At 37.1% G+C, this 12,520-nt stretch overlaps 1 protein-coding gene across 3 annotated transcripts; it reads left to right on the top strand.

The window, feature by feature from the left end:
* The first annotated feature begins 3,082 nt into the window (after positions 1-3,082).
* LOC121308344 (tumor necrosis factor alpha-induced protein 3-like) lies at positions 3,083-12,496 on the top strand. Of its 3 annotated transcripts, none has more exons than XM_041240685.1 (5): positions 3,083-3,190; positions 7,203-7,297; positions 9,355-9,670; positions 10,263-10,438; positions 11,939-12,496. In XM_041240685.1, exons 3-5 carry the CDS (start codon positions 9,367-9,369, stop codon positions 12,134-12,136), a joined length of 678 nt encoding a protein of 225 aa, XP_041096619.1. In that variant the 5' UTR covers positions 3,083-3,190; positions 7,203-7,297; positions 9,355-9,366; the 3' UTR covers positions 12,137-12,496. The 3 variants fall into 3 exon arrangements, with proteins under 3 accessions (XP_041096619.1, XP_041096621.1, XP_041096620.1); XM_041240687.1 differs by lacking the exon at positions 3,083-3,190 and adding an exon at positions 6,814-6,986; XM_041240686.1 differs by lacking the exon at positions 3,083-3,190 and adding an exon at positions 6,992-7,074.
* Positions 12,497-12,520: the final 24 nt, after the last annotated feature.

Genomic DNA, 12,520 nt, shown 5'->3' with positions numbered 1-12,520 from the left:
GTAGCATTTCAATATGCTGTTGTTTCTAAAGGAAATTAACATCTTCAGAGACAATGTAAGAACACATATCAGATACATGTAGACTGAGGCTTGTTTGGATAAATAAATAAATAAATAAAAATAAATAAATAAATAAATAAAAAATCATCCAATAGCAGTCAATATCGCTTTTGCATACATAATTTTTTTTTTTCAACCTTTGTTAAGAAACAAAAAACAAACAAACAAACAACAAAAAAAAACCCTCGTTGGCAATTCCAGTAAAGCCTTATCAATATAACAAAAACACCATTAGGAAAAAAAAAAGGTTTCCCCTTTGAATGGACTATAAAAAGCTGGCTGTATAACCTCCTGTTGCTGAAAGTAGAAACCGGAATACGCTTGATTGACTACCAAGCTAATGTAGATAATGTTGACCAGCTATTAGGACAATTTGAAAAAGAAATATTTACGTGCATATGTAATGGTGCCCCGTTATAAAACAGCATATCTAGCATTGAAACACTGCTATTATGGATAATGACCCCTGTTTGTAAGATGAGATTATAAGCACTCAGCCACACTAGCAGATGAGCCTCTGCTCTTTTGCACAGTGGTTAAAACACTTGCTAGCAGTGAGCGTGGTTGTAGGTTTGAGCTCAGCCTCCCCTGTTACACCAGCATCAAATACAAACTTTGAAAAGTTTCTGAAAGGGCAAAAAAAATAAAACAGCTGTCAACTTCAAAACAGTTTATTGAACATTGTGCAAGTTTATGTTAGTATCTTAAAATCATAGCAAAGCATAATAAAACACAGTGAAAACACTGTAGGCAAGCATAGGACACTGCAAAATGAAAGGAAATGAATGGGTAAACTTGAGGTTGGATATTAGCACAATTAGTTTAGCAGTTTTGTAACACATTAATAAACACTGTAGAGTAAACAAAACAACCTTTTTAAATCTGAAATGGAAGCAAGGTAGCATACAGTATCCATACCTCCAGGGCTTCAGTTGTATTCATCATTTGCATATGCACAGTAAAAGAGTTTAAAAGGTTAGGGGAAAGGAAGGTCATGGGTATCAACATTATATTTAATTACAAAAGTGAATTTTAATGAGTAGGAATTGAGAATTCTGTTGTAATGCTGAGGCAGGCTAATTAAAGTACTGCTGAGTTCTAGGGTCCCTGACCCATTGAACAGGAGGAAGGCAGCTTCATTAGGAGGCTCTGTCCTCATTAGAATAACAGTGTGTGTGACACAGCACTGCTGAGAGTAGTGATCAAACCCCCTACTGTAGCATTTCAATATGCTGTTGTTTCTAAAGGAAATTAACATCTTCAGAGACAATGCAAAAACACATGTCAGATACATGTAGACTGAGGCTTGTTTGGATAAATAAATAAACGCAGATTCTGGTGTTAGTGGCAGGGCATGAGGAATCAATTACAAGTCTTCAACCAAACAGGTAAATAGTTCAAGCATTGTAGTTGCTTTGTGTGTTTTTGCCTAGTTTTTTATATGATGCAATTCGGTCAATTTCTGAGCATAGATGGCCACACCTGAAGACACTGTTATCAGCAAAAGGGTCAGACAATTCTGCTGGCAGTCTACAAACACAACAATTGGAAGGAATGAGAATTGTCTGACACAAATAGGCACCTACAAAATGTACTTATGACAATTCTCTATATTACATCTCCCAAAGAGGGCCCTACCCAGTATAATTCCTATAATGAATTACTTACTATAATAACTCCTGGACGGGCAGGGCCAATGCAACACTCACCACGGGAATCCTTGCCAGGATGGACAGCTTGGCATGGCCAGGACCCTGCACTCACTCCCCTGACTGCACCATGCAGCCGTGCCTTTACCAGAAGAGTCGAGTCCATTCATTTGCCTGTTGTTTTGTCTGAATAGTAACTTGAGTGAGTAGAGGAAGTGTGCAAACTGCAAGCAACTGCTTAACTTGAGGTCCGGAACAAAGAAGAGGAAGTTCGCTTTTGCATATTCAAATGGGAATTCACAAAATGTAAATGTGCAATTTTCTGTTCACTGTTTTTTATTATTTTTTTTATATATATTGACCTTGCAGCAATGCATTCAATGCAATCGCTGCAGCTCAACATTTTTCATACAGAGATTCTTGGCCAGCGTGTTGCTTATCCACAAAGGGAAATCCCTGGAGCAGTCCAATGCAATTTTATGGATTACACATTGTCCATTTTAACGGAAGTGCTTGTGTAACTATGGAAGCTTACCCATAACTTCGAAGGCATTATCTTAAATGTTTGTCTACTTAGATTGAAGTTTTACTGCAATATACGGATGTACTCACGGGTGCGTGTTTTCGATCACCCATGAAGTTTGTATTACAGTAAGAACTCACAGATCAGTACAGTGTGCTTCCAGTGTGTTATTGCTCTGATTAAATGCCCAGATATTGTAAAAAGAGACAGCAGTGATCAAACCCTGCTGTACAATGGTACAGAACTATTTCTACACTTACTGCATGTTGGAAGCAAACTCACTTGACTAATGACATTTGTTTCATTTTGAGCAGACCTAATAAGGCAAGAAAAATATTATTATTATCATTATTATTGTATTTATTTATTTATTTTTGAGAAGAAGGTTTTAGGGATTATCCACAAGGAATAACACAATGCATATTGACTTAAACGCTAGTAAAATGTTCTAAAAGGTAACAGTTTTAAATACTGCAGCTCTATAGTAATCCAGCTGGGGTCCATCCGCCTCATTTATGAACATTACAGGGTAAAAACACAGTTATGTGAGTGTCACAAAATATGAAATATATTCATTTTAAGACGATGGTAGTAAGATCTCCAATGGCATGTCATGTTATAAGTAATTATAGAGACTCTTATAAATGCCATTGTAACCCTACTGGTTGCCTCTATGTATAAACTAGGTCAGCCATTGTTGGGCCTGCTGCAACGTTAATCTTTTTTTATCTGCAAGGAAAACCCCTGTTATAATGATAAGGTCACATGTGCTACAGAGGAAGAAGACGGTGATTGCATGAAAGGGGAATTCCAAGACAGATTCTTAAAAGGGCATTGCCAATAGTGAAGGGTAACTTCAGCACTGCTCACTAACCGTGCTGAAGTGGGTAGGGGGGAGGACATCATGGTATCACAGGGACTGCAGACTCTCTGAAGCAGAACAAAGCAAAGCTGGAAGGTAAAACAGGCACTCTGCCATCAAATATTGAAGTATATTCAATCAGCATTGTGTTTGATTTGTGTTCATGGCTTACTGTTCCAGGGAACGCAATGGAGATTGAGTTGAATTTTTCAGGAGGAACGATGTTGAATGTTGAATAGAGTGAATGACGATGAATGAAATGAATCATTGCTATATATATATATATACATATATATATATATATATATATATATATATATATATAGAGAGAGAGAGAGAGAGAGAGAGAGAGAGAGAGAGAGAGAGAGAGAGAGAGAGAAAGTGAGGGAAATAGAAGAGGTTTATTATAGTTTTATAATTGCAGCAGAAATTATGACAATATTATCACTGTTACAGTAAGTGCAGTAATACATCTTAGAAACATATTTTCTGCAATTCATATTTACAAGTTTTATTTTAATTGTCTATGGTTGCTAACAATTCAGTTAAATAATGTTTTCTCTTCTTGACAAAACTGGACAGACAATTTAATTAGGAATCTGGCTAATTATTTAGCTTGCACTCAAACAACAGTGAAATATTGAAAACAATGAATTTGTGTAGTGCTTATAAAGTAAAATATACAGGACTTGTACAGTTAGCTGTAATCATCAACCAAATTCATGAAGTATTGAGGGAGTGCTGCACAAGCTAAAACAAGGGGGTCAAGCTAAAACTAGTGGTTGATTAAAAGATGACAGTCTTCTAACATGGTTTGTGAAAGCATGCTTCCCAAACAAGCCTGCAGTTTCTGTTGTTAGCTTGTGGTTTCTCTGGAGCTAAGCTGTTTAATCAGTCTTCATGATCAGTCTAACACTACAGTGCTACTGCAGCAATGAAAAGCACATTTGATCAGTTCTTTAAACCATATGGGACATATTTTAATCAAAGCGTTTACGCCAGTCTTTAATGAACTGCTATTTTTTTTTAAGAGGTCAAACTTCTATTGATTTTACAAAACTAGAAAAAAACAACTAAAGTTAGATATTTTAAGTTCTGTTAAGGACTCTTAACCCTAACCCTAACCCGTGGGCTTTCAGGATACCGTTTTAATAAATGAGCAGTGAGCCGAGGGGAATCAGTAAAGGTGTTTGCCCGGAATCTGACAATTTGACCAGGTTAAAATACACAGAGTACCCTAGCGCTACATTTTAAAAGATGATCAGTTTGGAGACTTGCCCACTGATGAGTTTAAATAAATAAACAAACAAATAAATACGTGGGGACCTTTATTTCAAACATTGGCAAGTACAGGCGTTGGTAATTATTACCAATAGACAGATTACAATACAATTATTACTTCATCCTATTAATGTGGTATTGATCATTTATTATTAGGTTTCTTGCAATGTGTTGGTTACATCATTTCATCACTTAGGAGCTACAGCACCTTCATTTTAGACATAAACATTCTCTATTTTATTATGACAAAACTTGTTTGTTCTGAGTGATGCCGTCTTATCAGAGGAGCTCAGCAAAGAAGAAACAAATTCCAACTTTTTCACAAAACATTTTTTTATATTTATTTTTTAACAAGGCAGTGCGCTGGTTAACACATTTCCTGAGGAGATTTGGGATTCTCCTGCATGTCGTTAAAGGAACGTTTAACTTGTTTTAAAAGACGTTTCCCAGAAATGTCACTTATGCCTAAGGGAAGGAAACAGCAGTTTAAAAAAATGAAATGTCCAGTTCACTTTTAATGTTCTAAATGAATGAAAATTGATACAAAACTGTTTTAAAAAAGTGCCTTATTTTCAAAGCATTTCCTCTGTTATTTAGAAAGGAGAAAAAAAAATCAAGCTAATGTTACAAAAGGAGACAAAACACATTGAGAGTGCTTAAGAGTGAGAAACTGCAATAAATAACGTTGCTGTTTGGTTTTAGTTTTGTAAAAATGAACAAGCGTTTTACCTTAATAAAAAAAAAAGTGGGGGAGTCGATATGGCCCATCGACGTTAGGGTTGTGTATTTCACTGCTGTAACATTACCAGGGATTGCCGTTAGAACCGCAACAAGAAGAAAGAAAAAAGAAAATGCTTTAGAAAAGACAACTGATGAATATATACAAAGCCATTAGCAATCGCCAGTTTGGTGTTAATCAAAATGGTCTTTGCTGCCACATCCAGGAAACGAATGTGTTTTGGGTGATTGAACAGTTCTGATATCAAAGCAGCATACTTGAGCTGTGGTTTCTGTTCACTAAAATGCTGTGCCACAGCAAGGCAGTGGGTTGTCATCCAGGTTTCTTGGTTCATGGGAGAGCAGGCTGGCTACACTTCTGAGAAATGCACAGCTTACAGTGCGTATTACTAGAAGCTGCTGAATCACTCCTGAGACTGCCCCCCCTGAACCATCAGCAGCGGAGCAGTCAGTCAGAGAGACCTGTCAAGCCTATAGGCAGCCCTTATGTAGCGCAGGCTGTTTTGTCCATCCTGACTGAAAGTCACTTTGGTAACACATTAAGCGCCTCTAATTACTGTGTATTAACAAAGTAGCTTCTTAGTAAATACATGCACACTCACATATTTACAACGGTATTATGCATAGCTACAATGTACTTAATGTGTGAAGCCTTTTACAAGATGTGTAAATACACAATTGTATCAGAAAAAGGGGGGTTAGGGTTATATTGTGCAAAAAATGTACCCATAACTACATTGCAACTATGCATAATAACATTGTAAGTACGCATGTATTTATTAAGAATCTACTATGCATGATTTTATCACGAAATTAGGTAAGGTATATGTGATGCAAAAAGTTGTACACATTAAGTACATTGAAACTATGCATAATAACATTGTAAGTACGCATGTATTTATTAAGAATCTACTATGCAAACGCACAGTAATTAGAGACGGTTAATGTAAAGCGCTGCCCTGTGCATACCCAATCCATTCTCGTGTGGGCTGAAGGGCTGAACCATTCCAGAATGGGTCGCGTCGTTTGGTTGATTCCCGTTTTGTTCAGGACACATATTTATTTGGGGAGATTTAATGATCAATAATTAGGGAATTCATGTCTCGATTTCCACACAGTGTGCTTACCCACATAAGAGCTATAAATCATTTCACAACAATAGCCAAGGAGTTAATTGCACAACAAATTATTGAAATGTTTTTATTTATTTATTTATTTATTTATTTGCGCACCATTCAAACTAAAGGGGACACTACTCGCGTTTAATTAAAAAGTAGCGTCCCTTCACCTACCTATTTACTCGTGGGATTAAGTGCTCTTATTTTCTCTCTATGTAATTTATTTTTTTTTTGCACAGAAACTTACGCTCTTGAAATATGTAAACTCGCGGTGTACTGTTTAAGAAAGTTACCGCATCCGGAATGATGCCATGTATTCCGCTGTGGAGTATAACGAAGATGGTTTTAGACTAACAGGTTTTTTTTTTTTTTTTTTTTGGTTGGTTGGTTTTGTTTTTCTATACTGTACCTCGTAGCTGTGATCCGAAATGCGGTCCAGCGTTGCAACCTTTTACGTGCAACTCAAGTAAACGATAAACTGACGCTGTCTCCACTGTACCCCCAAAGCGTTCTGTGAGTTCCTTTCTGTTACCGCCTCGGCTATACAGTGTGGAGCGCACCGATTGTTTTTGGGTCTGTGTGCAGACCCAAGTCGCTTGCTCGGGGGTGTTGCTCGCCCCAATGTGTTTTATCGAGAGGGTTAAATGTCGAGTTATTTTTAAACTATGGAAAGTCCCTTGCTTTACTAGCTACTCCCACAACAGTGAAACACCTCTCACCATATGCCGGCTTCATGACGGAAATATAAAACTTGGGTGAGCTAAAACATATATAAAAAAACAGAGTTGAAGAAACGGTAGTTGAAGAGACACTATGCAACGTTCGTGTAATGGAAACGCTGAGGTATTATTGCAGTCTGTAGTAGGGGGGTGTGTGTTTGGCTGGTTTCCAGGTGAAGTGTTGTACAATGGAAGATTACGAAACAGCACACACATTCTCACAGTAACTTTTTTTTTTTTCTGTTGTCACAGTACAATCAATAGGACGGATGCGCACAGTGGAATACAGCAGTACAGCAGACGCATCTAATGCTGGGAGTCTTTGAAAAGATTATTTTCAAACTGAGGTATGTTACTTTTTAATTAAACGCGAACAGTGTGCCCTGTCCTTTAAATGATGAGCGTGTGTTTTATACTTTGTTTCTGTTTATATAATTGGAAGATTTTTTAAGGTTTTTTGTTTTGTTTTTCTTTCTGGTACTACTACTACTACTACTACTACTAATACTAATAATAATAATAATAATAATAATAATAATAATAATAATAATAATAATAATAATAATAATAATAACAGTAAGGCTACTGACAGTAGATTTCCTACTACTAGCTCTAGACAAGCCTTAAATATGTATATACATTATATAATAGCATCCGTCGTTAATTCTCTTAAAAGCCTAACATTTGATAATACTACACACTTGGTTTAAATTGAATAACAAATACAAATTACAATGTGTAACTGATAATTGTTTTGTTTTTTGTATGTGTGGTTTTACCTGTGCTGCACCTGTACATGACCCACACCGAGAAGTACCTGTTTGGATGTTGAAATCGCTAAATTCCAAGCATTGTTTTGGAATATAGCATTGGTCTGTTGAGTTCAAATTATATTGCTCTCAATATTTATAACAGTAGGATAAAATGCTGCCTTGAATTCATAGGTTTATATTCCAATTGCATGGTTTAAATGTTTTTCAAAATCCCGAACATATTTCTGTGGTCTCTCTCTTTTTTTTGTCAAACATGCAGCACATTTATGGCACTGATACACTGCAGGGACGCCTCGTGTGTATTATAGAGGCCATATTTTGAAAGCGATTACGATCGTCCTTAATGAACTCCTTCTTTGTAAGAGATAAAACGCCTGTTTATTTTATAAAGATAAAACCAAACAGCTGAGTCATGTAGTCCAATTTATTTTTTCCCATCCTCCAAGTGATCTAATACCAATATGACGATTTTTCACGGTGAACACAATGCCAGCTCATTACAGTTTTTGCCATGACAGTACACTTCTGAAAATAAGGTGCTTCTCATTCTGTAACATGAAGTGGAATTTCTGTTCTTTAAAATCATAGGCGTTAAAGAATGAAGGGAATGTTTTCAAAATATGGCCCGAGGCATTTATTGCATATCCTACATTCTGCATAACTTTTTTTTTTTAAAGAAGAAAAATTCCATTTCGTGAAATTACGAAATGAGAAATAAAATACATTTTGATATTGTTTTATGAAATTGTTTTACACTCTTTTTTTTAATAAATATAAACTTATTTCATCACTAAATAATTTGTGAGTTACAGCATTGTTTATATTTACAACAATCTCAAAACTACAATAATAATAATAATAATAATAATAAAACATTTAGAAGAAGCCACATTGTGAGATGCGACTATTCCTAAATTTAGTATAATTTTAACGTGGTGGTAGGGCCTATGGTGGTTACCACATACACCACCACTAATTTATGTATTTCTGTACGTGGTACAATGAAGGAAATGCTTGGTGCAGTGTATTTAAATGAGGCTGTTGAATTTGGATGTGATATTCTGACAGTGTTCTGAAAGGGTATTGTACATCATTTTGTACTGTAATGGAAATTAACAGTAAATCTTCAGTGGGTGGCTGTTTGTTGTTTTGAGTCTTTATGAGATGACCGGGGCAAGACAAGCTCTCACATGCACCTTGCATGGCTTCGGAAATAATATAGAAATCAAAAGAATATCGGCTTTGAATGATGATATACTTCATTACAATAGCCCCAGTAGCTCACTCACCTCTGGTATTCTTCAATCTGTAGAAACCGCAAGCACATTTTATTCAGTACTGCATCTGATCAAGTAACACTGTAAGAAAATAATATGAGGTACTTTAAATGGTGTGTCCAGTCCTTCAATATCATCTGTTTCATAGAGATTATTACTTGTGAGTGACCGAATTGGAGTTTATAAGGTTTGGGGCAAAATTAGTTATTTTTAGATTAGTATTAGACAACGTGCCAGTAAAAATACATGAATAATAATTAAATTAATTAATTAATTAATAATAATAATATAATAATAATAATAATAATAATAATAATAATAATAATAATACATTGCTGTTGCTTTTTCTTGCAGTATTTATATGCTATGGAAGTAAGAAACCCCCTTCCCCAATCACTTGAAGACAGCAATCTGACCAAAGCGCTGAGACTGAGAGAACGTATAGCAGCAGATATTACGAGGCTGCAGAGTGGGAGACCCGCCATTCACCACCTCCGCTCCCTGCACCAGCACAGCGTGCACCTGTGTGGATACAAGACTTCCAGCGCACGGTGCAGAGACCTCGTCAAGGAATCTCTCTGTGACCCGTACCTCCTGAGACGCTTTGAAGACAGCCGGGGCCTGAACTGGAGCAAACAAGCAAGCCGTCTCTTTCCTCTGAAGAATCCTGGTACTAGATTTCTCGTGATGCTTTTATTTAAAAAGGACTTACAGCTGTGCTCTATATAAGCCACCAGTAGCTTTAATAAGCTCTGTTACATGAAGTATATACAGTAGCTCTTAGTTATAATATTTGTAATGTGGTTAAGTATTCTTACCACAGGCCTTGGCCACAGTTTCATGCAATAATTCTGTATTAAAAGACACTTGTATACGTGATTTTTATAATTGCCCAACAGTGGGGAACATTTCCATATTCTTGGGGTCCATGGTGACCCTACAGCCTTATTGCCCATGTTATGGCAGGGGTTTCTGTTGTATTTCTGGGAGCATAAGCAACATCACATTAAATCAGCGAGCGTGTCTTTGTTACACAGACACACATTTGTTGATCTTTAGGATCTAAAAAGTTTCATTATTTCTCCGCTCTCTTTTGTTATTAATATAACCAGTCAACAAGTTCTGCTTTCTGATAAAGGGCACAGAAGGCTGAACTGTGTGCAGATTGTAGTCGACGGGACGGCAAGGGATTTCAGATCGGTGTAAAGCTGCCGTGGTTTAATACACGTGCTGTCAATGCCATTCATCCTCCCTCCCTCCAGGGAAAAACAACAGCCTGCTGGATGCCGTGTCTCTTTACATGTGGGGAGTGTGCGATGCTGACTCTGTGCTCCACGCTGCTCTCTATCACACCCTGGCTGAAAGCAGTGCAGCAGAGCTTGGGCTGCGCAGGAGAGCAGCCAGATACAGAGCTCCTCCCCTGCCTCCTGACTCTGGGGTGAGTAGTATACAAGCACCGTGATGCTGCCTTCACTACGACCCAGGCACTCAAAAAACGTCTGATATAAATTATATACATTTTACAGCACTCTTTCACAAATGTAAGGCTGTAGATCAGGGGTGGCCAAAGCTGGGCATTCCACTCTTAGTCTTTGTTTCAGTACTGTTCTAAACTGTTTAATGGAACCAGTTCAACCTCTATCCACACCCTAAAGTAGTTCATTATCTCATTTTACTTGATAAACCTGGGGTGGACTCCCCTTCTGTAGATATATTCTTTGTTAACGTTTGCATATGCTGTACATCTATCAAAATGAATGGGTACCTGACCATTTTAAACTTTAGTGCAAAGCATTGTTTACCATGTAAACACAGGTTTTACTAGTTTCTGATTCATCAGTAACTGCAGTTACTTGCTATACGGCAGTGGTGCACAATAGGTCCATTGTGTTTGGTTCCTGTTTAGTGTGTTTTTTCAGGTACACTGCCTGGCAGGCTGGGACTAGTAAACCTCACAGATGAGGTTTGTGACTGGAAAGGAATTCACTGTTAAATTAATCATCTTCCCAATGCAAGACTGTGCATTAACCAAGCTGCACACTGCTGCAAATTCAGAAAGATTTTTGGGAAACTGTGTACGTGCCACTACGAGTCAGTCCTTGGAATTCTGTTAAACACACACTCGCACACACGCACGCACACAAAGCACCCCCCCCCACACACACACACACAAAGAAAAGAGAACATAACAATATCGCCTTTGGTTATGATTTTTTATTAAAACTTTTGAAATTTTGAAACACTTTGTGTGAACTCTATGGAGTTTGAGAAGTTGCCCTGCCATAACTTTGAGAAAAACATGTACGTATTATAAAATAGATACACAGATAGGAAACCTGACGTGGTACAATTGTGCCTGCAGTGACTGAAGGGGATATGACAAGGGTATTTTGTATGGATTGTAAAGATTGTAAATTGATTATACCACGACTTATACCACTGCAAACACTACTACCACTAATAATAACAGTAATAGGGCTGAAATCACGAAGCCATTAGACAAGTTCACAACTGTATTTTTCCATGGTGTTTTTGCAAGTTTCCCCCTTGCTTTTTCTATGCACAGTTTACCCTGGTTTGACGTGTTTAGTAATATGTTTACCATACCTTGCTATTCTTCACAATGCTCTCACTGTGCTTCATTACACTTTGGTACAGTTTTACTGTGGTAAACATTTATAAGGGACTCCCCATATAAAAAGTAGTTCAGATTCAAAACAAACACTTCTGTATTAAATACCAAACATTAGTGTTTTTGGACAGCACTGCAATGTTTCTTTATAGAACTTTAATTGTATATATTTGTGTGACTTATTTTTTAAATCCTATAATTGTGCTGTTCAAATGCATGCACTGATGGAGCCGGTTCCTCTAGTTTGTAACCGATTTAGATCTGGGCTTCATCCCTGATACTAAAGTTCTGTTGTGATTCCATCAGATCTGCTCTGAAGAATGGCAGAATATAGTGAAGACAGCCAACCCAAAGGCAAAAGCAGAGACATCTATGATCCATTTCTATCAAGATATCTATCTGCATGTTTTGGCAAACATCACCAGAAGGCCAATTATTGTCATTGCCGGTAAGTTATCGCATCTCTTGTGCGTCGATATCTATTTAAGGTTTAAACGTTGCTGAGGGGAAAAAAAAGAGATTAAACTAATCTAAAGCAGTTGAAAAACAACGTTTAAATCAGAAGATTTAATTCACCAGAATAGGCTTGAAAAAAAAACAGCCCCTGACAAAACGTTTCTTAAAGCAGTCCTTATAGTTCTGTGAATCAGGCAGTAGCTAGGACCAGCTTAATAGATATTGAGCTCCAGCTCTTGCACAGGTAAAACATGTTGATGAATATTGTATTAATCTTAACAGTGGTGAATCCTCATATTAAGTGCTTCAATGTGGATTTGTTTTATTGGGGGTGGGGGCTGATAAAGTCTCTTACTGCTGTATTTAACCACATTGTTCCTTTGCTAGAGGACCCTGATTCAACTGTTCAAGACCAGCATGTGTTCTGATTTC

This window comes from Polyodon spathula, unplaced genomic scaffold, assembly GCF_017654505.1.
Source record: "Polyodon spathula isolate WHYD16114869_AA unplaced genomic scaffold, ASM1765450v1 scaffolds_661, whole genome shotgun sequence".
NCBI lineage: Eukaryota > Metazoa > Chordata > Actinopteri > Acipenseriformes > Polyodontidae > Polyodon > Polyodon spathula.
The sequence above is the reverse complement of the archived record's forward strand: the minus strand, read 5'-3'. Positions and strand labels throughout refer to the sequence as shown.